Genomic DNA, 23,673 nt, shown 5'->3' with positions numbered 1-23,673 from the left:
TGCTTACAGAATTGAGAACAGGGTTAAGGGACTGAACACAACACCCAAAGGCTAGCAGCAATAGGAAGCCATTACTACTCCTAGGTCTGAAGGGGCCGGGGAGGAGAACATTACAGGCACAGTGTGAGCTGCAGTCTTTGGAGAAGACGTGCGCAACACAAGTAGTGGAATGAGGTTGAGGACAGAGCAACTAAGAAAATGCCGGCTGAACGGGAAGGGAGCAGAAGTGGTTATTTACCCATCTTCTATATCTTTTTGCTCTTCCCTATCCTGCTGGTGTTTTCCTCTGGCTGAATCTAACCAGGGGACAGAGAACCTGAGAGCCCATGGTGATGTGGTTAATAGCAATCAGGACATGGAGCAGGGCAGGGCCACTGGGGAATGAATCTAAGAGACAAACAGGAAAAAGCTGCACTGATGCCTCTAAGACTCCTTCCTGGGGTCTTTAAGGAGGCTAATAGGGGCTAAGGGTAGAGATGTTGATTTGGACATCATATCAGTAGTATATGTCTCATATACTGAGCGCTAATATTTGTTAAGCTCTTACTTTGTGCCCTGTACCAACATTCCACATACAGTATCTCACTTAATTCTCAAAACAGACCTATAGGTTAAACATCGTTATCTCAGTGGACATGGATAATGACACTTAACCTGTAGGTTTGTTTTGAGAATTAAATGAAGGAACTGAAGCACAGTGAAGTGAAGCACTGACTAAGGTCACACAGCTATTAGGTAGCAGATCTGAGAATTAAGTCCCAGACGTTTCTATCCCCAAGGCCAGTAATAGAAACCATCATTGCACACAGCTTCTCTGAAAGAGGCAAATATTGGAGCAATGACATGGTAGCTCATGTGTGTGTGTGTGTGTGTGTGTGTTTTAAGACTTTTTCCTCTTCTTCATTTTTTCCCCTTCTTTGAAAGAAAACAATTCTGACAAGAATTCATCAAAGAAGATATTCCAAAATTTAATGTCCTGGTTTTGGTATTGCTTTTGATTAAGGCTGTTTGCAGACTAGAATATTAGTAACTCACATATTCCCTATACCATACACACAGAAAGAGTAGATTCACTTTTATTTTGGGAACAATGCTGGATAGAAAAGCTTTTTTTAACTTTTCTTAATTCATGAAACATTTATCTTCAAGTCAGGTTTTGTTATAGCAGCACAAATGTGGTCCATCAGCATTTCCATTATAACCCCATATTTCCAGGGCTTTTCAAGAGTGCCTTAGAGATTCTACTTTGAATTAAAACTTGGCATTCAGGATTTGAATCAGAAAACTCCATTTTCCTTAGCAACTAATCAAATAGTTTAGAGGTTCTCAGTTTAGAAGAGGACCAAATGTAAAACTTCTATTAATGCAAAAAATATTTTAAGACAAAATGGCTAATTTGAATGTGTAACAAATATTATCATTCACTATACAATTATAATATTATGTAACTGTATGTGATATTTGTTCTCAAAAAATTAACCGTAAATGTTCCTAAGATAGTATGTGAAAGCTCACTGTAACATCTTTGCTCACTATAACATACTTTGTCTTTTTGCCTTTGTAAGTAATTTATATTCTACTTTGGGAACTTAGATGACTTGAAGTCCACAGCATAACTGGTTTAATGTTATAACAGTATGAAGATACTGAACCAGGGCACCTTGGGTAGGGGGAATCCTGAGAAGGGTGACAAAGTGGTTCAACATATTTTTTTGAAGTTTAAATTCATGTGGGGAAATTTTGCATCCTATGAAAAGGGATTAATAGCATACAATAATTCTGTAAATAGGTATTTGAAATTTAATGTGCTGAATGCAATGGCAAGAATGGGGATTAAATAAGTTTATTTATAAAGCTGTTCCACTTAGTTCCAAAATACTCCATGAATGTTCTGCCGCAATGAGGGGATATGGCGCTGGCCCTCTGTCTTTAATATCTGATTCTGTAGTCTTTTCTGTGGCCTTTCTTCCAGGCTTACATGATGTAGGACCAAGTGGATACATGGTAGTGAGTGGAAGTAGATGAAGCCTTTTGAGTTAACCTACTCTCCTGGTTGACTTCTCTCCAGTCACACTGGCCCCCTTGCTATTCCAGAAACACTCTGGGCAGACTCCCACCTTGAGACATTTGCTCTAGCTTTTCCTTCTTCCTGGAATGCTTTTCTTCCAGATGCCTGCTGGGCTAACTTCCTTATGCCTTCTTTCTTTGTTCAAATCTTACTTTCTGAGTGTGGTCAAACTGCATCACTCTACTTGATAATTTGATTTGCCCCTAGCCCCTCAATCCCAGAACTCATGACACCCTTTACCCTACTTGGCTTTTCTTTCTTTTTTTCCCACAATATTTATCTTCTAACCCATTTTATACCTTTTTAAAATGTCTATTCCCTCCCTCTTCCCATAGAATGTAAGGTCAATGACGACAAGGTTCTTTGTTTTATTCACTGACATAGCGTAAGCACGTAGAATTGTGCTGAACATATATTAACTGCTCTAAGATACTTGTTAAATGAGCATTGTGTTGAATGAAATCTGAGTTTCAGCCCATAACAAGAATCAACAAACAGCATTTCAGATATAATTTTCTCTGGTTTTACAGAATTTGGGTTATTTTTCTAAGATAGTTAAGAATGCTCTTTTAAAATTGATGTCAAAATGAAAGATCCCACATTTAACTCCCGTTTGTAATGTGTTATGGGGCCATTTTTCTAAAAATTAGCTGCTCTTTGGAAAAGATGACCCAAATGGGTAGATTCAAGATATGGTTTTCGCAAAACAAGTGTTTATTTTGTGTTAAAAAATGATATTAATGCCAGACTCAAAAGTCAGGAATTAAAATGGGATCTTGTGATTAAAAAGAAGAAAGAACCCCATACACCCTCAGCAGTGCTGAAAATGTACTGAAAACAAGAGCTTTCTATAAAGATTTCATTATCTGGCACTGTGGCTTGGAAGCTATGCTGATAGCAAAATGGAGTCATTTGGTGAGAGTTCACCACCAGCTCAATGGTATAAAATGAGGACACTAGGGTTTCAGTGTAGATGTCAACACTGGTGACACACTTACCAGCACAGCCCTGATTCTGAATGGCAGCTGACTACAGAAACTAGCATTTTCTACCAGGAGAATGTATTAATTTTATTAATGGACTTAAACATTACTTTAAAACAAGATTCTCTTTCCATTTCTTTTCACATATTGAATGGAATTTATTTGACTTGTGTTTCTGCTTTGTCTTCTTAGGGTAAATGTGAACAGTCGCTCTATGGTCACATGCATTCCATCAATGACGCCACCTTCACTCCTAGGGTGAGTTCAGTTCTCCCAATAAATTATTTTACTGCGTCATTTATGCAAGTTCACTTTAATGAAACAAAGTTCCAGAGGAAACTGGCAAGTTAACGGTGAGAGGAGAAAAATTTGAGAATTAATTATGGCAATGAAAAAAATATATAGCTAATATAGGGTTGCAGAAGTTTAAAACACACACTGTACAGTATTAGGAATGAGAAGTAATTCTCCTATTTTGCTCACCTCCACTTAAACATATTTTTAAAAGCTTTTTGTCTATTTTGGCTTCAAGAAGATAAATGGGATATAAATTTGTAAATTTTAGTGTAAAATCATAAAAATAATGAAAATGCTTGAATGGAAACCCAAGAATAAAAAACATTAAGGAAATCAAGACTTTCTTCAAGCTAGAATAAAGCAACGTTGATTTGACAGCTTTTCAATTTCTCACGGAAAATTTTCAGATGTGTCTTTATACAAACTGATGACATAGCAAAAATATTTGTCTGCAGTTTGAGGTGTTTAGATATTTTAGGATGACTTTACCAATCATGAGTGAAAATTGTTAAACATTGCTTTGAGTTGCTGTGCTAGTTGGGGTTGTATCTAAAAGAGTTCAGATAGTAACCAGGAAGGATGACCTAAGTGTTTTCCTTCTCTGATGAAAACAATTTGACTAGATACATAACCCCTCAAGTCCCTTCAAATTCTACGATTTAATTATATCTAACATTTTAATTTGTCTCTAAGTTCCCAGTACAGTGTGAATCTTAAATCCACATTCCTGTTTCTTTTCCAGTTAGCTAAAAGATAAATCTGATAGATCACCTACATCTAACTTCAAAATAACAGAATAGTCAAAATTCTGTTACTGTCATGCTGTTATTATTATTTCAGAGAGAGGAAAAATGTTCACTACAATTTTTTTTTCTGCTAATGGGCCTTGTTTACTTCTATTGAAATTGTGCTGGTATCATCGTCAGCCCTGGAATGTTAATGATGGACTCAACTAAAATTATATTTTAACAAATTTATCTTAGTAAGGAAGTTCCATTTAATTGACTCTATTGAACCAATACATTATGGATTAGTTCTAGATACCAAGTAAAATTTTATTTCTAGCAGAGTATAGAGCCATTTAAGCACCACAGAACCATATGATAGGATATTTATGCTAAAAATCTATTAAGTGGCTTATAGCTTTGCCTACCCTAGGAAAATTTAATGGAAGCTAAAATGAAGTAAACTAATATTTTCTAAGTCAGGCATTTATTTTGGTAGGCAATTTCATAGCTGAAAAAGAAACACCATTTAACATTCTAAATAGCAAAATTAATAAATATGGAAATAGCCAAGTTAGATTTATTGAACAAGCAATCAAGGGACCCATACATTAATCATGCATATTTCAAAAGCAGGATAATAAATATGAAGTCCAGGTGTCCAATATCAAAACGGCTAACCTGTTTTTGTTTACACATTTTGTTCATACCAAAGGGACTATCACAACACTATCCCAAATCAACACCCCAAATCTTCTCTGAATTTTTCCATTAATTTATCTCTTCTTTGCTATGAATGTTTAATAACTGTGAAGGAAATGATGTTTTGTTGGGATGACTGGCACTCCTGCATGAAATTTTCAGTCACTCATGTCAACTGTTTTGGAAACTGTTGTATTTCACATACTTGCTAAGGAATGTCAGGCAGTGGGGCGACAGCAGGAACTGAAAGAGCACAGAGACTTTCAGGATTTCTCAAGGACGTGGCATGGTGACACAGTCTACATTCAAACTCTCAGATTTGTGACAATAAATGCATTATACAGTACATATATAGCAGGCAGAGATTTGAATTATTTAATATTAGCTTTGATAATTGTTTGATGCCTTTAGGGATATGTGTTCAAGTGACATTACAAGTTAAAAATGCATTTCAATACTTTATTTTAAATATTTCTATGATGTGCCTACATGTAGATATGTATCCTTTTTGTGTTTCTCAGAACTTGATGAGCTTCCTCGTTAGGAGTACCCTTGTCTTTCTGCACTTCTGGAAAATCTTTAGTCATTATTTCTTTAAATATTTTTTTCTTGTCTGTTCCATCTAGTCTCTCCTTTAAGACCCTCCTTTTATACTTTCATATGCTGAAAAGTTTTGTTCAATTCTCCAACTTTCTTAACTTCTTTTTAGAGTTCCTATGCTTTAGTCTTCTGTGCTGCATTTTGATGGACTTCTTCAGATTTGTCTTCAAATTCACTAAATTTTATTTGAGTCGAGTTTACCACTTTATCTTTCTATTCAGCTTTCATATCTCTATTATTACATTTATCATTTATAGCATTTCTACTGGATTATTTTAGAATTTCCCTTTCCTTATTTCACTATGTATTCTTTGAGTTCAGTTTTTTTATTTTTTAATCCATAATTTCTTTGAATTTGGAGTGATGGCATTATTTCTGCATCATCTTATTCCACCATTTTCCCAGAAGTCTCAAATATCACGTATTCAAATATGAACTCTAACCAACAACTCCCCTGAAATTCTCTTGTTTCCGTATTGTTACATCCAATGACTATTTCTCCATTATTATTAGACTTAATTTTTTATATAACTTAAAACATGCTTCTTGAATCCTGGGAATTAAAATCTGTTTGATCACTTTTTTTAATCTACTCTGCTTGATCCTCCTCTACTATTTGACTGCTAAATATTAAACTGTGTCAAGACTCAATCTTAAATCTTGTTCTCTAGCAGATTCTCTTCTTACATCATCTCACTCAAACCTGTGGCTTTTAATTTCACCTACAGGTGACGATTTCCAAGTAAACCCTGCTCTGTACTCCAGACTCACTGTTAGCTATTTTGCCTCTCAACCTAAATATCTATAAGATATCTCATTTTAATATGCTAAAAATGAATCTGTTGCTTTCCCTTTTGTCCTAACTGGTTTCTTTCCCCATCTTGTTATCTTAGTCGTTGTCACCCTGTTCATCCCAATGCAGAAGTTGGAGGATCAAGTGTAGTTCACAGTTGTCTTGGGACTTAGTGTCTGTTCACTCTTAAAAAAATTTCTCTACATGGGAAAGCAGTAGAGAAAAAGGATATTTAAAATTTTTTTTGGCCCAATATCTCCAGCATCTAGTATAGGTTATTTTACATACTTAATATTCAAAAAATGATGAATAAACTCAGTTTTAGACAAATGGAAACACAAAGATTTCATTGCACCATTATATCATTGCATCTTATTTAATTCACCTTTGTTGGAATTCCAAGTTCTGTGGATAATGAACTGCAAGACAAGCTCATTAAATTCTCACAATACATTAGTTGCTCCTTAGGAAGCTTCTATTATATCATAGCGTCCCATGACTTTGGAGCATTGGAAAATTACCCAATTTCAGTTACATGTATCTTCTAGTACCTTTTGGATCCTGGCTTTGCCATTCACAAGGTATATAATCTTGAGAAAGTCATTTATTTCTTTTGTAAAACTGAATGATATAAAGAAGTCATTATATAATATATGAAATGTGTTTAACATAGTTACCTGGCAATTAGAAAATGCTATTACTATCACTCCTACTCCTACTACTCCTACTACTCCTATTATTATTGTTATTGCTATTTTATTATTGTTATTATTATTAGTAATGGAGCTAATGTTCCTTTCCAGCCATTTCTGTTCAAATAAATAGAAGTAAATAAAAGAACAAACACACACACAAATATATAAGATGACTTTCTTATATCCTATAATTTTATTTAATGTAATATCAATGTTATAAATACAAAGTGGCAGTATGTGTTTTGCACATTAGTAAAGATAAGAAATTGGAGTTCTAAAACTTCTAAATAAGAAATTATGGAATTGTATTAAACTTGAGCTAAATTCTGCTCAAAAATGGCTATAAGCCTCAGTAGGAGTATTTTGTCTTTTTATATCATATTATACCATTTACTAATGAGGAAGTTAAGAGTTTTAAATTTGATCTGGAAAGATTAATTGTTTTTCCTAAGTTACTATTATGTGGATATAAATGTATTAATTCACATTACCTTTTTTTTAAAATCATGAATAAACAAATACAGCTAATTGCCTACCTAAAAAGTTATCCTCACTGCATTTTAGCAAAGGAAGCTCAATTTCTGAATTTTGTTTGTTATTATTCAAGCTCAAACAAAAAATGATTAGTATCAATCTTTTGCCATGTTAGGTAAAGAAATACGAACAACATTTAGATCATGTAGCCATTGATCTTCTGAAGGACAAATGATGTCTGGCATTTCTTACACACCAAAATAATTTTAATTTTGTTTACTTCTTCAGCAATCCAACTTGATGTCAACTACCATTTAGCTGGGCCAATAATATTGATATTTGATGCCAGTTTTTATTCATTACTGCACCTAGATGATGCATAATCAAAACTTTTAGATGTGTGGTGAAAAACACTAAAGCAAGTTCTAGCTATCTGGGGAAATTGGAAAAAACAAGAGAATAGAAAATTCAGGGACATAGAACATGGCATTTTTATTTTATATAATATTTAATTATTTCAGTGTTCCTAAATATTAAAAAACTAACTTCATATCTTTTAAACTAATTCCATACTGCATAATATTCTTAAACTGAAACTTTTAGGAAATAAACTTTTTGTCCTAACACTTTGTGAAGAAAATAATTTTGATAGAAATATATGATACTTAAAAGTAAAGGAAAAAAGTTTGTGTAAGCATTCAAAAAATAATCAGGCATTTATTTTTAAATGTAATAAATTGACAGAGGTTCTTTATTTCTACTTTGTTCTGTTCTTAAAAATTTAACACTGTATATGACAAAGAAGAAACAGCATATTTGAGGTTTCACCCTGCCCCCAAAGTTTAACCTTCAGTAACTTCTCTAGTTGGATAGAGATGATGTATGCATTTGTAATTTTCTTCATGGTTCCATGAAAATTAGAAGCAACATGATTATGTCATATTTCTTCACACTTTCTCTTTGACTATAAAACTAATAATTTCCATATATACACACAGACATACACACATCCTTTGGATGACTTAAAATGTTTTGGTATATGTGAAAAATTCAGTAAAGGAATTTCAACTTAGCAATTTTTTACTGAGCAGCTACTGTGTCCTGGGTACTGGTCTTAAATACTAAGAGTTTAGCAATGAACAATACCAAATTCTGTCCTTATGGACCTTATATTCTAGTAAGAATCAGAGACATTAAACAAGTAAACAAATGAATAGTTTCAAGAATAAGTGTTGTCTATCCCAAATCAATTAAGGTAAAGAAGAGTAATGAGGTAAGAGTTGGGGCTTATAATGAAATGATCAAGAGCGACATTTAAGAAAACCATGCAAGGATTTTAAGGAAGAGAACTCAAGCAAAGGCCAGCTTCCTGAAATGGTAGAAGTGAAGCATGATAGAGGAACAGGGCATATCAAGTGGACAAGGATTAGGTTAAGCAGGTGGAATGTCTTACATCTAATAAGATAACTGTTAACTTAGGTTGTTCTAATTGATTAAATATGGAATAGTTGCCTTTTTAGAGTAACCTCATAGCATTATCTATGGCTTCCAAAATGCTTTTTTTATACAGAAATGCCCAGACTATGAGAGGTACAATAGATTCTTTAGGCTATATAATACCTTAACTTTTTTGCCCTATAGCTCTTGGGATAATTCTTGGTATGGAAAGTAATCAATAAATATTTACTGATTAGAAAATACTAGAAAACCAACAGAAGTCAAAACTCAAGGAGTATTTTAGAAGACATACTTAGAATGATGTTTGTTATGGTATGATTAAATTTATTTTTTACTATTGATCTGAAAATATTTTTTAAAGTTTAAACACTTTTCAGATTTCCCATGTTTTAAGCATATATAGCTGCCAAAAATTGTTCAAAATATATTTACTACTTTTATAAGAAACAGTGTCACTCCTCAGAGTATTTGGCCATTTAGGCAAGTGATCTTCTAGTACAATGAAATTTCATCTCATATAAATGGTTTACACAATACAAAAATGTTTTAAATAATATCAAAATGTCAATATACAATTATACACTTTTCTCTAGTCATGATTAATTATAGTCAGTCTAAAGTTGCTTGTGATTTAAAAAGTTTGAAAAACTACATGGATGATAAATAGCACGATTTTTTTTTTATTTGGGGATCCATTTATTTTATTTTTAAATATAACGTTATTTTTATTTTTCCTATGTTTTAATTGAAATGTAGTTGATTTATAATGTATTAGTTTCTTGTGTACAACATAGTGATTCAGGTATACATATATATACATATATATCCTTTTTCATATTCCTTTTCATTACAGATTATTTTGTTATAGGCATGAGTTTTTCAAGTGATTTTTTAACATAAAGGGATAATGTCTAATGCATCATACATTATCCTTGAATCACATAATTAGAGCAAAAAGAATTGTCACACCAATTTACTCATAAGCATAATTACAAGAAAACTTGATTATCCCCTTTAATGTCATTTTCTCCACTTAATTGTGTGTTTGTGGGCAGATGTGACCCTGTGAATCCATACTTCAAGAAATGACTGCTAGTTAAGATACAAAACTATAGGCAGGGCAGGAGAATCTACCCTTCCTCTTCAGAAGATTTATTTTGTATACCCAGAGTGGCTCTGCCTGGAAAATGTTACATCTCCCAGCAGAGGGGCTGGAATTTCCTGTGGCAGATTTTACCATGGTCTTGAGGACCAATTATGTCAATCACCGCCATGCACCATCTTTCACTTCACCCCATTTAAACGGTTGTATTGAAAAATTCAACAGTTTTCCAACTAAAGGAATGGAAGCTCCTATATCTAGCTTGCATTTGGAAACCTATTAATTATTTTCTTCTGAAATATTCAAGTTTTCATACTTATTTTTTATTAAGAATTGCAAGTATTCCTTGACTTCCTACTTGGGTGATAGTGAAGCAAAGAAATCTTTTGTTTCTAAATTAAATACTGGTGGCATCTAGATCTTTTCTCTACCTGAGCTGGAGAAAATTGAAAATATCCTGTGTGTGTGTATAGTGTGTGAATTACTCAGTTAGGCTACCACATTGTGTATGTGTATCATGTTATAATTACTTAAAGATTGGGTGAGAAGTTTGTTGCTGTGTTTTAGTTGTCTCTCATATTTCCCAGCTTAACAGGGAAAGTGACAAGAAAAGTTATAAAACTTTAAGCTCTATTTAGGCTTTTTACTGGCCACATTTAGTAATGAGCCATGTCACCCTCCCTCTCCCTCAAAATCTTGTATTTTACCCTCAATTTTGCGAGTTCCAAGTTTGCTATGCCAAAATCAAATAATAATGTACATCAAAATTAAATAAAAAGCTTCGAATAAAGACCTTCTTTCTGATTTACATATGAATTTATTCCTGACTTTCTTCTTATTTATCTAATGGATTTGAATTCAATCAAATTGAGTTTCAGATCCCAGCTACTACTTACCAGATGTGTGAATTAGAAATAGAAATTAGCAAGCCTTGGATAATCACGATGGTGGAGTAGGAGTACACGGAGCTCATCTCCACCAACAGACATATCAAAAATATATCTACATCGGCATGTGGAACAATTCTCACAGAAAACCAACTGGAAACTGGTAGACGATCTCTTATACAGCCAGAGCTGCAAGAAAAATTCCCACATAACAGGGTAGTATGGAAAAAAATACAGGCATCAGGACTGGACCGTGCTCTTGGGAGGGATATGTGAAGGAGACAAAGCCGATATGGGCAGGCACTTCCCCTAGGAAGCACCCTTGCCTGCTAGGATATCCGCTGGGACAGATAGGCTGGAAGGGCCTGATTCTGCTCAGGAGGAGCATGCACCTGCTGGCTTTCTGGCAATCAGGGCAGAGAGCGACCTGTGCTGATGGCTGCCACCTCACTGTACTTCCCTGCCTGAAATGTGTACCAAGCAACACTGTTAGTATGTGCAGCAACTAGGCAGTGAATATTTGGAGGATGAGCCCAGGGAAGGAACTCAGTCTAACTTCTCAGACACAGCTCAGAGGACCAGCAGTGGGTGCTCTGGCCCCCAACACCAGCCTAGCACTGGGTCTGGGATAAACAAAATGGAGAAAAGGATATGATCTTCAGTTGCTTCCAGACAGAACCGCGGATTCCTACAAGGGTGGCACATAGTTTCGCTGTAATCACATGGGCCTCACTTCAATACGCACCTCCTTTGGGACAGAGCACTCACTTAAGGGCACCAGACCCTTATTGAACTTGACCTTCAGGGCGTCTACTCTTAACAACTAGGGAGAGAAGCTTACCCCTGACAGGGCTGTGACAGCCATGGAACAAAGAAGAGGCCCCACCCAGCATCCAGTGCAGACTCTGGATACCACAACACCAGTCACAGCACTGTCAAGGAGATAATGTCCAGCACACACTGAGGAAAGATCTGTCTGACTTTCATACCCAAAACAGTCCTTGCACCAAAAATGTTGGACTTACACAGTCTACATAGGGATGCTCTCACATAAAAAGACCTCTTTAAGACCACAGTAGATAACTGTTTCTCCTAAATTCATAGAGAAAGTTAAGTAAAATGAAAAAGCAGAGGAACTACTCCCAATAAAAAAACAAGAGAAATCCCTTGAAAGAAACAAGTAATGAAACAGACCTCACCAGTTGACTAGACCTTGAGTTCAAAAAAAGAAGTAATCAAAATGCTAAAGGAATTAAGAAAGATTATCAATAGAAATGCAGATCACTGTAACAGGGAATTAGAAACGTTAAAGAGGGACCAATCAAAATTAGACACCTAAATTGCTGAGATAATAACCAATCTAGAAGCAATGAATAGCAGACTAAATAATGCAGAAGAATGAATAAATGATCTGGAAAGTAGAATATTGGAAATTACCCAATCAGAAGAGGAGAAAATAAGACAAATTAAAAAAATGAAAGCAACATGTGATATCTATGAAATAATATAAAACATGCCAACCTGTGCATAATAGAGGCTCCAGAAGGAGAGGAGAGAGAGAGAAGATAGGCAAATATATTTGAAGCAATTCTGGCTGAAACATACCCAAACCTTAAGAAGGAAACAGATATCCAGGTATAAGAAGCACAGAGAGTTGCACACAAGATGAACTCAAACAGACCTACACCAAAACATATCATAATTAAAATGAAAAAAGTTAAAGTATAGAGAGGATTCTAAAGTAGACAAGAGAAAAACAAAGAGTTACAAGGGAGCCCTATATAAGGATATATACTGGTTTCTCTAGAAAAATATAATAGACCAGAAGGAAGTGGCATGATATATTGAAAGTTCTTAAAGGGAAAAACCTGCAACCTAGGATACTCTACTCAGCAATATTACCATTTAGAATAGGAGAGATAAAAAATTTCTCAGACACATAAAAACTAAAAGAATACAGAAACACTAAACCTAACCTAAAAGTAATATTGAAAGTTCTTCTCAAAATAGAAAAGAAGCAAAAATCTATAAGGTAGGGAAAAATCACAACAGGAAAGACAAATATATAAAATGATTGAAGATGACTTAAATAAGCAAGTACATAGATTTAAAAAAATCAAATACAATTTTGTAAAAGTAATTATAACTACAATTAAGAGCAAAAGGATAAACATGAAGATGTAAAATAGGACATCAAACTCACAAAATATGGGGAAGGGGAGTAAAAAAAGGTAGATCTTTTAGAATATGTTTGAACTTAAGTTACTATCAGTCTAAAATAGATACAGGTCAGCATACTTGAAAACCAGGATAACCAAAAATCAAAAACATATGATAGATTCACAAAAAAATGAACTCAAGTATAATAGAAAAGAAACCCATCAAACCACAAAAGGAAAAAGAAAAAGAAGAAATGAACAAAGAGGAACTGCAAAATCAACTGGAAACAAAGTTTAAAATAGCAATATATACATCAAGAACTATTTTAAATGTCAGTGGACTAAATGTTCCCATCAAAAGACACAGAGTTTCATATTGGATAAAAAAACAACAATCTACAATATGTTGCCTACAAGAGACTCACGTTAGAGCGAAAGACCAGATTGAATGTGAGGGGATGGAAAGAGATATTTTATGTAAATGGAAATGACAAGAAAGAGGGTAGCAATACTCATATTAGATAAAATAGACTTTAAATGAAATTTGTAAGAAAGACACAGAAGAACATTGTATAATGATAAAGGTCAATACAAGAAGAGGCTAGTGCATTCATTAACATATATGCACCCAATATGGGAACTCCTAAACATGTAAAACAAATACTAACAGACATAAAGGGAGAAGTTGACAGGAATACAATAATAGTAGGAGACTTTTACACCATACTCACATCAATGGACAGATCTCTCAGACTGAAAACTGGTAAGGCAACCAAGATCCTAAATGACACAATAGACCAATTGGACTTAACTGATATCTACACCACATTAAAAAAAAAAAGTACATCCAAAAAAAAACAAAACAAACAACAACAACAAAAACCCCCACCTCTTTTCAAGCCTGCATGGAACATTCTCTAGAGTACACTGTATACTAGGTCACAAAACAAGCCTCAATAAATTTAAGGGGATAGAAATTATTTCCAACATCTTTTCTGACAATAGTATGAAAATAGATATCAAGCACAGAAAGAAAAAAAAAAGATTATGTGGAGACTAAACAACATGTTCCTAAGAAACCAACGGGTCAATAATGAAATTAAAGAGAAAATCAGAAGATACCTTGTGACAAATTTCAATGAAAACACAACCATACAAAATCTATGGGATTCAGCAAAAGCAGTTTTAAGAGGGAAGTTCATGGTGATGCAGTCCTTCTTCAAGAACAATCTCAAATAAACAATCTAGGCTACCACCTAAAAGAGAAAAAAAAAAAACCTAATGTGAGCAGAATGAAGGAAATATATTAAGATCAGAGAGGAAGTATATTAGAGATCAAAAAAGACAATGGAAAAGAGCAATAAAGCCCAAAGCTGGTTTTTGGAAAGTATAAACAAAATGGGCAGATCTCTGACCAACAGTACCAAGAACCTTATAAAGTAATTGATTTCATCTTATTGGATGCTGAGATATTTTTGTATTCCTATAAATATTCTTGAGCTTTGTTATGTTAATTTACTTAGAAACTGTTTGGTTCTTTCAGGTCTGCTCTTCAGATTTGTTAGGTGGGACTGGAGCCATTCTCAATCTAGAGCTATTTCCCCATCACTGAAGCAAGACACTCCTTTGTGTTCTAATCCACCCATTGCCCCTGAATCTTGAGGGGTTTTTGTTTTTGTTTTGGCTGCTGGGATAGACACAATTCCCAGGCTTGTGTAAATGTCTTTCCCTGCTTCCTCTAATCATTTCAGGTGGTTTTTTTTCCAGGCCTGCAGATAGTTTCCTCAGATGCACATGACAGTCATTACTCGGCTAAATACTGGAGGAAATTTCTCTGTAGATACCCAGGGTTCTCTCTGTGCAACTCTCTCTCCTGCTGTACTCTGTTCTGCAAACTGGAGCTGCCTTTGTCTCCTGAGACTCTCAGCTTCATCCCTTCAGTGTTGGGAGTCAGCCATGTCCCTTCTGGTTCCCTCTCCCTGTGCTGAGAGCTAGAAACTGTCATGGCAGTATGTCACAGCGATCTTCTATGGCTCTCATTGTTAGTTTCCTATATCTCAGTGATTATTTTCCTTTGTTGTCTGATGCACAGTGTCTTGCAAACTATTGCTTTCTGTATCTTGCCCATTTTTTTGCTTACTTCAGGCAGGAGAATAAAGCTGGTCCCGTTACTCCATGGTGACTGACAAAGGAATTCTTTTTGTCATCTGCTTTTAATTGTCAACAGATTTAGTCAGAAGTTATGTGATTATAATGATAATGACATTCTTTTAAAAATTTTTGGTTAGTCCTTCCTCCTATAAAAGATAAAGTTTGACAGGATGTTTGTAGGAGACCTGAAGTATAGTACTAACTGGACCATGGATTTCATGTGAACGATTAGACCAGTCCCTTAATTTTTCAAGTCTTCACTGTTCTAATCTGTGGGAGACATTGATTTGAACAACCTTTATATTATCTTTCAGAAGTATGTCAATAATCATTAATGTTTTGTTTAGAAACTGAGAAAAGCTATTGAATTTGAATGTATCAGTTAGAAGGCTTTTCAGGGAAATACAAGTGTGTTTTCAATATCTGGTCTATCTGAAATACAAATGACCCATTTATGACTCAGTACTTCCTAGCAAACCCAATAGCAGAACTGAAATCTTTCCTTTGATGTGCATAGCAATGCCAAACTGAAATAATTTAACATTGTTATCTCTTCAGATATTAAGTACTAAGCTTTAGTTTTTACTTCATGTCTCTTTGGTTTATTCCTTCATATTCCAGAAATCTTATTGCTCAAATCAACATTACAGTATGTTACTATGTAAATATATCATGAAAGACTGCTGTAGAGTGATAAGCTACATCAGAAGAAAACACCAAGGGCCTACAACAAAGACCTCATACATGAAAATCTGAAATAATGCCAATAATGACACTGAAAATGAAGTAAACTCACATGAGAGTCAGAAAATTTATCTCTAGTGCTTTTAGAAAAGGCTTACTGCCAGGGGCAGGATGCATTAATTTCATATGCCATGTTAGGAATTTCCATTTCTCCTTGAATAAAACATTTCAAAAATTGTCCTTTGAGTAGAAAGACTCTCACGGTTTTATTAAACATTCTTCTCCCATTTACCTCCAGGAATCAACTAAATTTTACACCATATCTGGCAGACAGAAAGTTGAGTCAGTTTACTCTCAATTCTACCAGAATTGTGCTTTCAATTCATTTAGTATTTGCAAAATGAAAGGCATTATGCTAGGTTTTGTGGGAGATTCAAACAAGTAAACCATTTAGTCCTGCTCCTTGATGAACTAGAATATTATTAAAGAATCAAAATCTCTACATAAAGTAGATAACTATCCTGTAATGCAACAAATTATAAATACCAAAGATGGCTAATTAAAACTCAATGGGAATATCAGGTATGATTCTTGAGAGAGTTCAATCAACCATTAGAAAAAGTTATGCGCTGACTATTCAGCTACGGAAATGATTTATTAACTCATTTATTTAAATATTTATTAAATGTATAATATAAGCCCCAAGCTGAGAACAAAAGGATTACAGCAGTACTGTCTAACAGAACTTTCTGTAATGATGGAACTGTTCTTTATCTAAAATGTCCAATATGATAGTTACTAGCTACATGAGGGAATTTCAATTTAAATAAAATTTAAAAATTAGTTTCTCAGTTGCAGTAGTTAACATTCCAAGTATTCAGCAGCCACATGCTTTGCACAATATAGGTCTAGAAGGAAAAGATATGCATGTGTACAAAAAATTACAATTTGTTGTATAAGTTTTATTACATGATTCTTCAGGAGCAAAAGAAAGAATACCTTACGTTCTCTACGGTAATTTAGAAGAAGAAATAGTATTTGTGCCAAGTTTTATGTATAATTAATATTTACCAGAGAAAGAAAGTAAATAAGCATCTTAGTGGAAATAGCAAGAAGAAAAGGATGCGGGCATGGTATATTTGAGGGATAGAAAGCAGAGTAATGTGTGAGGAAGTTATGGGAGACGAGAGGCAGGACTTTGAATCAAAGAGGGGCTCAAATTTGTATTTTAGAAAAAACATAGCATGTCACTAGTTTGTCAGCCATGGTATTATTGACATTAGGGACCAGGTAATTTCGTTACCTGGGGGTGGGGGTGGGGCTACTCTGTGCATCATAAGATGTTAATCAGTATCCCTGGTGTCTACCAACTGAATGCCAGTGGTAGGTTCCCTGGTTGTGACAATCAAAATGTCTCTAGACAACGTTGCCAAATGTCCTGTGGGGGGTAAAATCACCCTGGTTGAGAAACGGTTGTGAAAATGAAATGCAAAGATACATGATTGAAAGCAGGGAGTTCACTACATGTGTCTGTGTGTGAGGTGAGGAAGATCTGAAGTGAGGGATTTGCGGAGAGTGGAAGCCTATCTCAACAGAGCAGGACTGGAGAAGAAAGAGGTGGAGGATAGGATAGCATGCTCTGCTGATTGCCTGGAATGTGGAGCCTCTTACTGAAATGGAAAAGTACAGCAGAAAACCAAGTTTGAGGAAAGGATGGACTTGGCTTTGAATATGCTGACTTGTGCTATCTGTGGAATATCCAAATAACAATATTCTGTGGGGTATGGAGATAAAGATCTGGAATTCAAAATAGAGATGTCAATTGGACATGTCAATTTGGGAGTCATAAGTATGTAGATAAATTGTTGAAATCATGGGAATGTTTCTTTCTGCCCCCAGCAATCTAGACTTAATGACAACTGTCATCATCTCCAACTGATCTCCAAATATAGTCCTATTCAGTCCATTCAAATGCATAGCCCAGTTTTGTTTTTATTTTTTTCTCCTGACTTTGTGTAGAATCAAGGACTTGGAAGTCCAGCGACACTGGCTCATTTATTTTCAGTACTCCTGCCTGGGGGACTTCGGCCTTACTCTTCCCTTTTCCTGGATCACTCTTCTTCTACAGCAGAACCTGTCCCTTTGGTCTTAACTCAGAGGTCATATTCCTAGTGAGATTCTCCTTGACCAAGCTATTTACATTTTTATACTTTCTGCTAAATATTCCTTGTCTGCGATTTTTTTACTCTCCATAAAGCCTATTAACATTGAACATACCGCATATTTTACTGATTTGTTTAATTTATTGTATAATTCTCAGCAGTATACAAGTTCCATGAGTCCAGGACTTCTGTCTGTTTTGCTCACTTCTGTTTATCCATCACTTAAATCAGTGCCTAATACCTAGTGGGCTCAACCAATATTGCTTTGATGAGTGAAGTAATAGGTTTCTGACTGGTCCAGATAAGTTCTCCTGGATTCAGCCAAACTCTTGCTTAGACTTATGGTGCAAACTAGAAAACCACAGGAAAGTCATGTTTACTTGTTTTTCAGGGTCTTAGAGACAAATTTTTTACTTAGTATCTGCTTAACTTTCTGAGACTTCATTCTTTTTAACATACCAATATTTATGTTCAAAACACATTACTTTTTTCATATCGTATATAAAATTCATATTTCTCAGTGTGAGCTCAAAAAACTTCAGGATTTTTACACATGATTAACCTCATCATAAATTCACCATATCTCCCCTAGTGAGACATATTAATTTCTGCTTTGTGCTCTGACATTGTGCCGTTTTTAATATTAATGATGCCCTCCCGCTTTCCCTTCACTAGTATCTCTTCATAATCTTCACCTATCTAAAATGTTGTCATTTCTAGAAAGGTACATTCACTTAATGGACCTATCGTAGGGATGAATTCCTAGAAGAAACCTTCTCTGATCCCACAGGCTTAGGTTAGGTTGTCAGTCTGTACTGTAAACAACCTTTACCTACTTCTAACATTTAACTTTGTATTGTACTTGCTTGATTACTCCTCTCTCCAACAATTAGCTCTGAGTTTCTTTTGAGTTTGTATCTACTGTATCTTTTGTTCGTGGCTCCAAGCCAAGGACGTAATACAGCTCAGTAAATATGTGTTCCTTTCTACACATTGTCTTCATCTATTTCAAATTATTTTTCTGTCTTGTAAATTTAAATACCTGTATGCTCAATTTCTTTGCTATTAGATATTTGTTGATATTCTATTACAGTACTATTAACTACTTCAAGGTATTCTACCTCCATAATGGATTATGCTCTTTAAGCACTTAAGTGGGACTTCATAGGCTTCCAATTCTGCAAAGCATCTAGGTCAAGGCATGCAAAATTTTCCCTTGTTAAAATTTAAGAGCTTGGACATGTAGATCAAACCACCTGGATTTGAATCCTGAGTCTACATTCTACTAACAAAATGCCTTTGAGCAAGTTGTGTAATATTTTCAGTCTCAGTTTTCTCACCTAAATAATGTGATAGTGTAACTTAACCATAGAGATGAAAGATTAAATAAGATAATAAATGTATATCACTTCGAACAAGTTATGTAGTGCAGTGTTGTGTACTCTAGGTGTGAAGTAGTTGTTTGAAATGTCCAGTTCCCACACCCGTGGGGCATGATTGATGATTCAGTTTATTGACGCCTAACAAATTGACAGTAGCATTGGGAAAAGTACGTACTGACAACTGCTGACAACAGCAATCTTACCTGCATCTTTTTGGTGCTTTATGTTTCGTCTTTATTTAGCCTCACACTCCTTGAACATTCCCAAAATTTACCTTCTCTTTCCATTTTAATTCCACAATTGCTTTGCTTTATCTGTGCCTGTAAGATACTGAGGAAATAGTGTAACAAGAAAATGCTTAATGCTGCACAAGCCTGTCCTAAGAGACACACTAATGTATCAGTACTAAAAATGTTTGAAATACTAACTTTCCTCCTAATGAGCCTAAATGTTTTATTATAGTTATACCTTAACACCGAGTTGCACATCATTGCCTTCACATATTGAAAGCCCTGATGTTTCAAGGGCTTAATGTTCCTGCCATTCAGCTTGCTGACCCCTCTTTCTTGCTTATTTTACATAGTAGAATTTTAGGAAGCAAAAATTAGATCACTTGACAGGTATTGTGTATGACGGTTTGATTTCATTTTTATTTATTCAAAAATGTTTTTTCTGATTATAACAATTAATAGATGCTAATTCTGTGAAGTTTGACTTTTGAAAATGTGAAAGGGAACAAATAAAATGACCAATCTTCTCACTTAAAGATAACAACTTCTGATTTAGTTCCTACCAATCTTACTTTCAACATATGCTTTTTTTGTGTGTGTATAAGTATAAACAATTTTATTTGCTGTTTCTTTCATTGAACTATGTATATATGCTTTCCCTTGTATTAATAATCTTTGGGAATGCCATTATAATAGTTAAAATAATAGTTTAGTTATGTAACTATATGCTACAGTTATATCTATATGTATAGATATACATGTGTATCTGTGTGTCTGTCTCTCTTATCTATTGAGCAACTATTTTCTTATGTTTCCACTCTCCTATCTTATAAATAATATTGTGAGGAACACCTTTGTGATAACTATTGATCTGACTTATTGGCTTATTTAAATGTATTAATGGAAAATATATTCAGTATATTTAAACACTTGTTATATATTATGCTATATTAGTTAAGGACTAGAATGTAATATATCAGTTAAAATCTCAGACCCCGAAGCCAACCAGACCTATGCTTAAATCCTCGCACTGAATTACTCCACCTAGGTAATTTTAGGAAAGTCACATGACCTCTTTCAGCCTTACTTTCTTTTCCCCATAATAAAATGAGATTATTACACATAATGAAATAATACTGCATATAGTATTGAGTGTATTTTATGACAATAGAAACTGTTAATTTTAGCTATTAATTTATGCACCACCAGGAATGCAAGTCTATGTTTTTTTGTACTCTTATCAATATTGATATTTTCATTAAAAACAGATTCTAATTTGATAGAAAAAAATGGGAAAAATTTTAAGTGAAAAATGCAAACTCAAACTAGCTTACGCAAAATGAGGATGTTAATTGGCTCACAAAACTGAACTTCAGACAGGGCTGATGGCATCTGATGTTTAGGTTTGGCTGGTGCCAAGACTTAAATGCCACCAGATTTCCTGAATAGTCCTAATCTTATCAATTTCCTTACTGTGCTGAACCTGGACATTAGAACTAAGTGACAAAAAACAAACAAACAAAAAAAACCCAAAGTACTAAGTGACGTAGCATAAGTAAATTATACATGTTTCACAAGTTTTAATCAGAGAGGAAAGAGCTTATCTTCTCAACATTGGTTTGAAAAATACGGGGCTATATTCTTATTGCTTCTACTTGAGCAAGACGCCTACCCCTTAAGCATTTATTCTGTCCATGGAAATGAGTTTCAGTGAGGAGACTAGGTACAGTATATGGGGATAAGAGGCAGTTCTTAAAAGATTACAGACTTGGCCACTAGGGTGATCTTGGCCTGGAGAGTCGAGCTAACTGAATCTTCATAAGAGACTACTGTGGATGTTTTAACTTGCTCAATTCAACTGTATTATTAAGGTCGATGAGAAGGCTTTCAAATGTTTGTTAATCTTTCCTTCTGTCTAATGCTCACTTGAAGAGCAGTTTTCCAATAGGTTTGGTGTTTCTTTTCTCTTATTTTTTTCATTTTTATGATATTTATGGCTGTTTTTTCAAAGTTATATAGTTAGTTTTTAAATTTATGTTCTGAAAACTCCATTTGCTGAAGAATTCACAGTTAGCATCAAGTCCTTCATAGTATTTTGGTGTGGTTTCTGTCATCTGTACCATATTTTGAATTGTCCTGCTTTCATTTTATAGTGTTGCTTAATTATGACTTCTTTTTTCTTGGACACTTTTTTTTTTTTGGTAACTATTTTCTTTTTGTCTCTTTTTCACAAATCTTTCAATTCATCTATCTGCATATTCTTTTCAAAGGTCAGCTTTTGATTTTGTAGATCTGTCTTTTTAGTATATTAAGAGTTTTGTTTAATTTTGTTTTCTCTATGAATTTCCACCATATCTTAATGATCTCTTTCTACCTTTTAATTTCTTCTGTAGAAAAGAACAACATCTTCAGTTGGACGATTGCCCCAGCACCTGGCGATTCAGTGTCATAGTATATTTCCTTAAGTTTTAATATTCAGTGGTGTGAAGCACATTTAAGATTGTCTCTATTTCATAGAATCTAGACCAAAAAAAAAAATTACATGAAGTCTATATACCTGCCTTTGCTAAGAAGTGCCTCCAAATTAAATTCTGATTAAAACTTATTCTCAAAGTTGAAAAAAATTTATGTTCTATGACTTTTCAAAGAAGTTTGAAAGCTCTTATATCTAGAAAGAGTTCTTTATAATTTCTAAGAGTTCTTTACAATTTTTAATCTTAATATTCCCTAGAGTCCTGAGAACTGTTCTTTTCTAAAAATTAAATTTACAGATTCTTCACAATTCTTACAATACATGTTTGCATATTTGAAACCATTCCAACTTTTCTACATTCTTTTTAAGTAATAAAAGAGATTAAATATCCCATTTATTAGATTGGGGACAAGGTTATTATATTGCTTTACCAGTGACAGCAGTTACAGAATTTTAAAACTGGCATTTGTTGCTTTACGGGTATGTTTAGAGAAAAAACAAAAAGTCTACTTGGATTGTAATACAACATGCACATTTTATTTACAGAAAGGTTGAAAATCAAGGAGTAAATGAGAAAAAAATGTATGTGAGCTAGTTCAAAATGATGAGGGGAAATTGTATAATAATCAAGTTACTGTGTAACATTTTAGAATACGTAGGAAGAAGATAATGAGAGGATGATTTTTGACTAGGCATTAAAGAAAATTAAGCTGGATCTGAAAGGGAAACTGTGTGTCGAATTGGAGACTGTAATGATTTACCATCAACATTATATGTGGACCTGGTGTAGCCAGGACTCATATTCACTTGGTCAGTGGACACAGAAATTAAATGACAGAATGATGAGAATGAATGTAGATTATGAGTTTCTGAACAGCAGAACCCTTTCTTACTCGTCTCTGTGTCCCAGTCTCTGACATGAGGTAGATGCTGAATAGGTATCTCCTGAGAGGAGTATAGGCAGACCTTGAACTCCACACTGATGCCCTTGGGATGGTACTTCTGTGTTGGGAAGTGTCTGCCCCTGTTTCCATAACACTTGAATCCATCCACCCTTCCATTTGTTTTCCATGCCTCTTAGCCGGTTACCTTCTTTCTTATCCCACTGCATGTTACAAAAATGGCCCCAAATATTTTTAATAAGTTTGTCTAACAGACCAAAATAGGCACTGCTTTCTTGCCATCCATTTTATCAGGCCCCAGTGATCCTACCTGCTGTGACAAAAGCTCTTCTTTCTCATCCATTTGGTTTCCTACCTGTTTTTATTTTTATTCTGAGTTATAAATTATCAACACTAATTATAAGCATGTAAAGTAAGATAGGCTTTTAGTGTGATATTTTCAGATATATAGATAGCTTTTGCATGTAGATCACGTTTATCATATATGTGATATGTGTACGTATAGACAAATTACATGGGTATGTGTATTTCTGTTTTATTATATCTTCTCTATAATTAAAATCATTAAAATGATTTCCTGAAAAATTATCTTCCAAAATTGGTGTGAAATTTTATATATTTAAATTGTCATTTTATAACATTTTTATGCCCAAGATAAGGGTATAATGAATACTTTCAGTTTAGAGGAACGTATTCTTCAGACTTAATAAAATTGTAACATATTTTTTTTGTCTGAGTTACTGTGT

General features: G+C 34.3%; 1 protein-coding gene across 5 annotated transcripts in view; it reads left to right on the top strand.

The window, feature by feature from the left end:
• SPAG16 (sperm associated antigen 16) overlaps nt 1–23,673 on the top strand; it is a 774,084-nt gene that overhangs the window by 543,637 nt on the left and 206,774 nt on the right. For all 5 annotated transcript variants that reach the window (XM_072961330.1, XM_072961327.1, XM_072961332.1 and 2 more), the window contains one exon: nt 3,244–3,309. In XM_072961330.1, coding sequence (XP_072817431.1) covers nt 3,244–3,309 — 66 coding nt within the window. The remainder of the gene's footprint in view (nt 1–3,243; nt 3,310–23,673) is intronic.

Source organism: Vicugna pacos, chromosome 5 (genome assembly GCF_048564905.1).
Source record: "Vicugna pacos chromosome 5, VicPac4, whole genome shotgun sequence".
Lineage (NCBI taxonomy): Eukaryota > Metazoa > Chordata > Mammalia > Artiodactyla > Camelidae > Vicugna > Vicugna pacos.
This window is presented reverse-complemented; position numbering and strand designations above follow the sequence as displayed.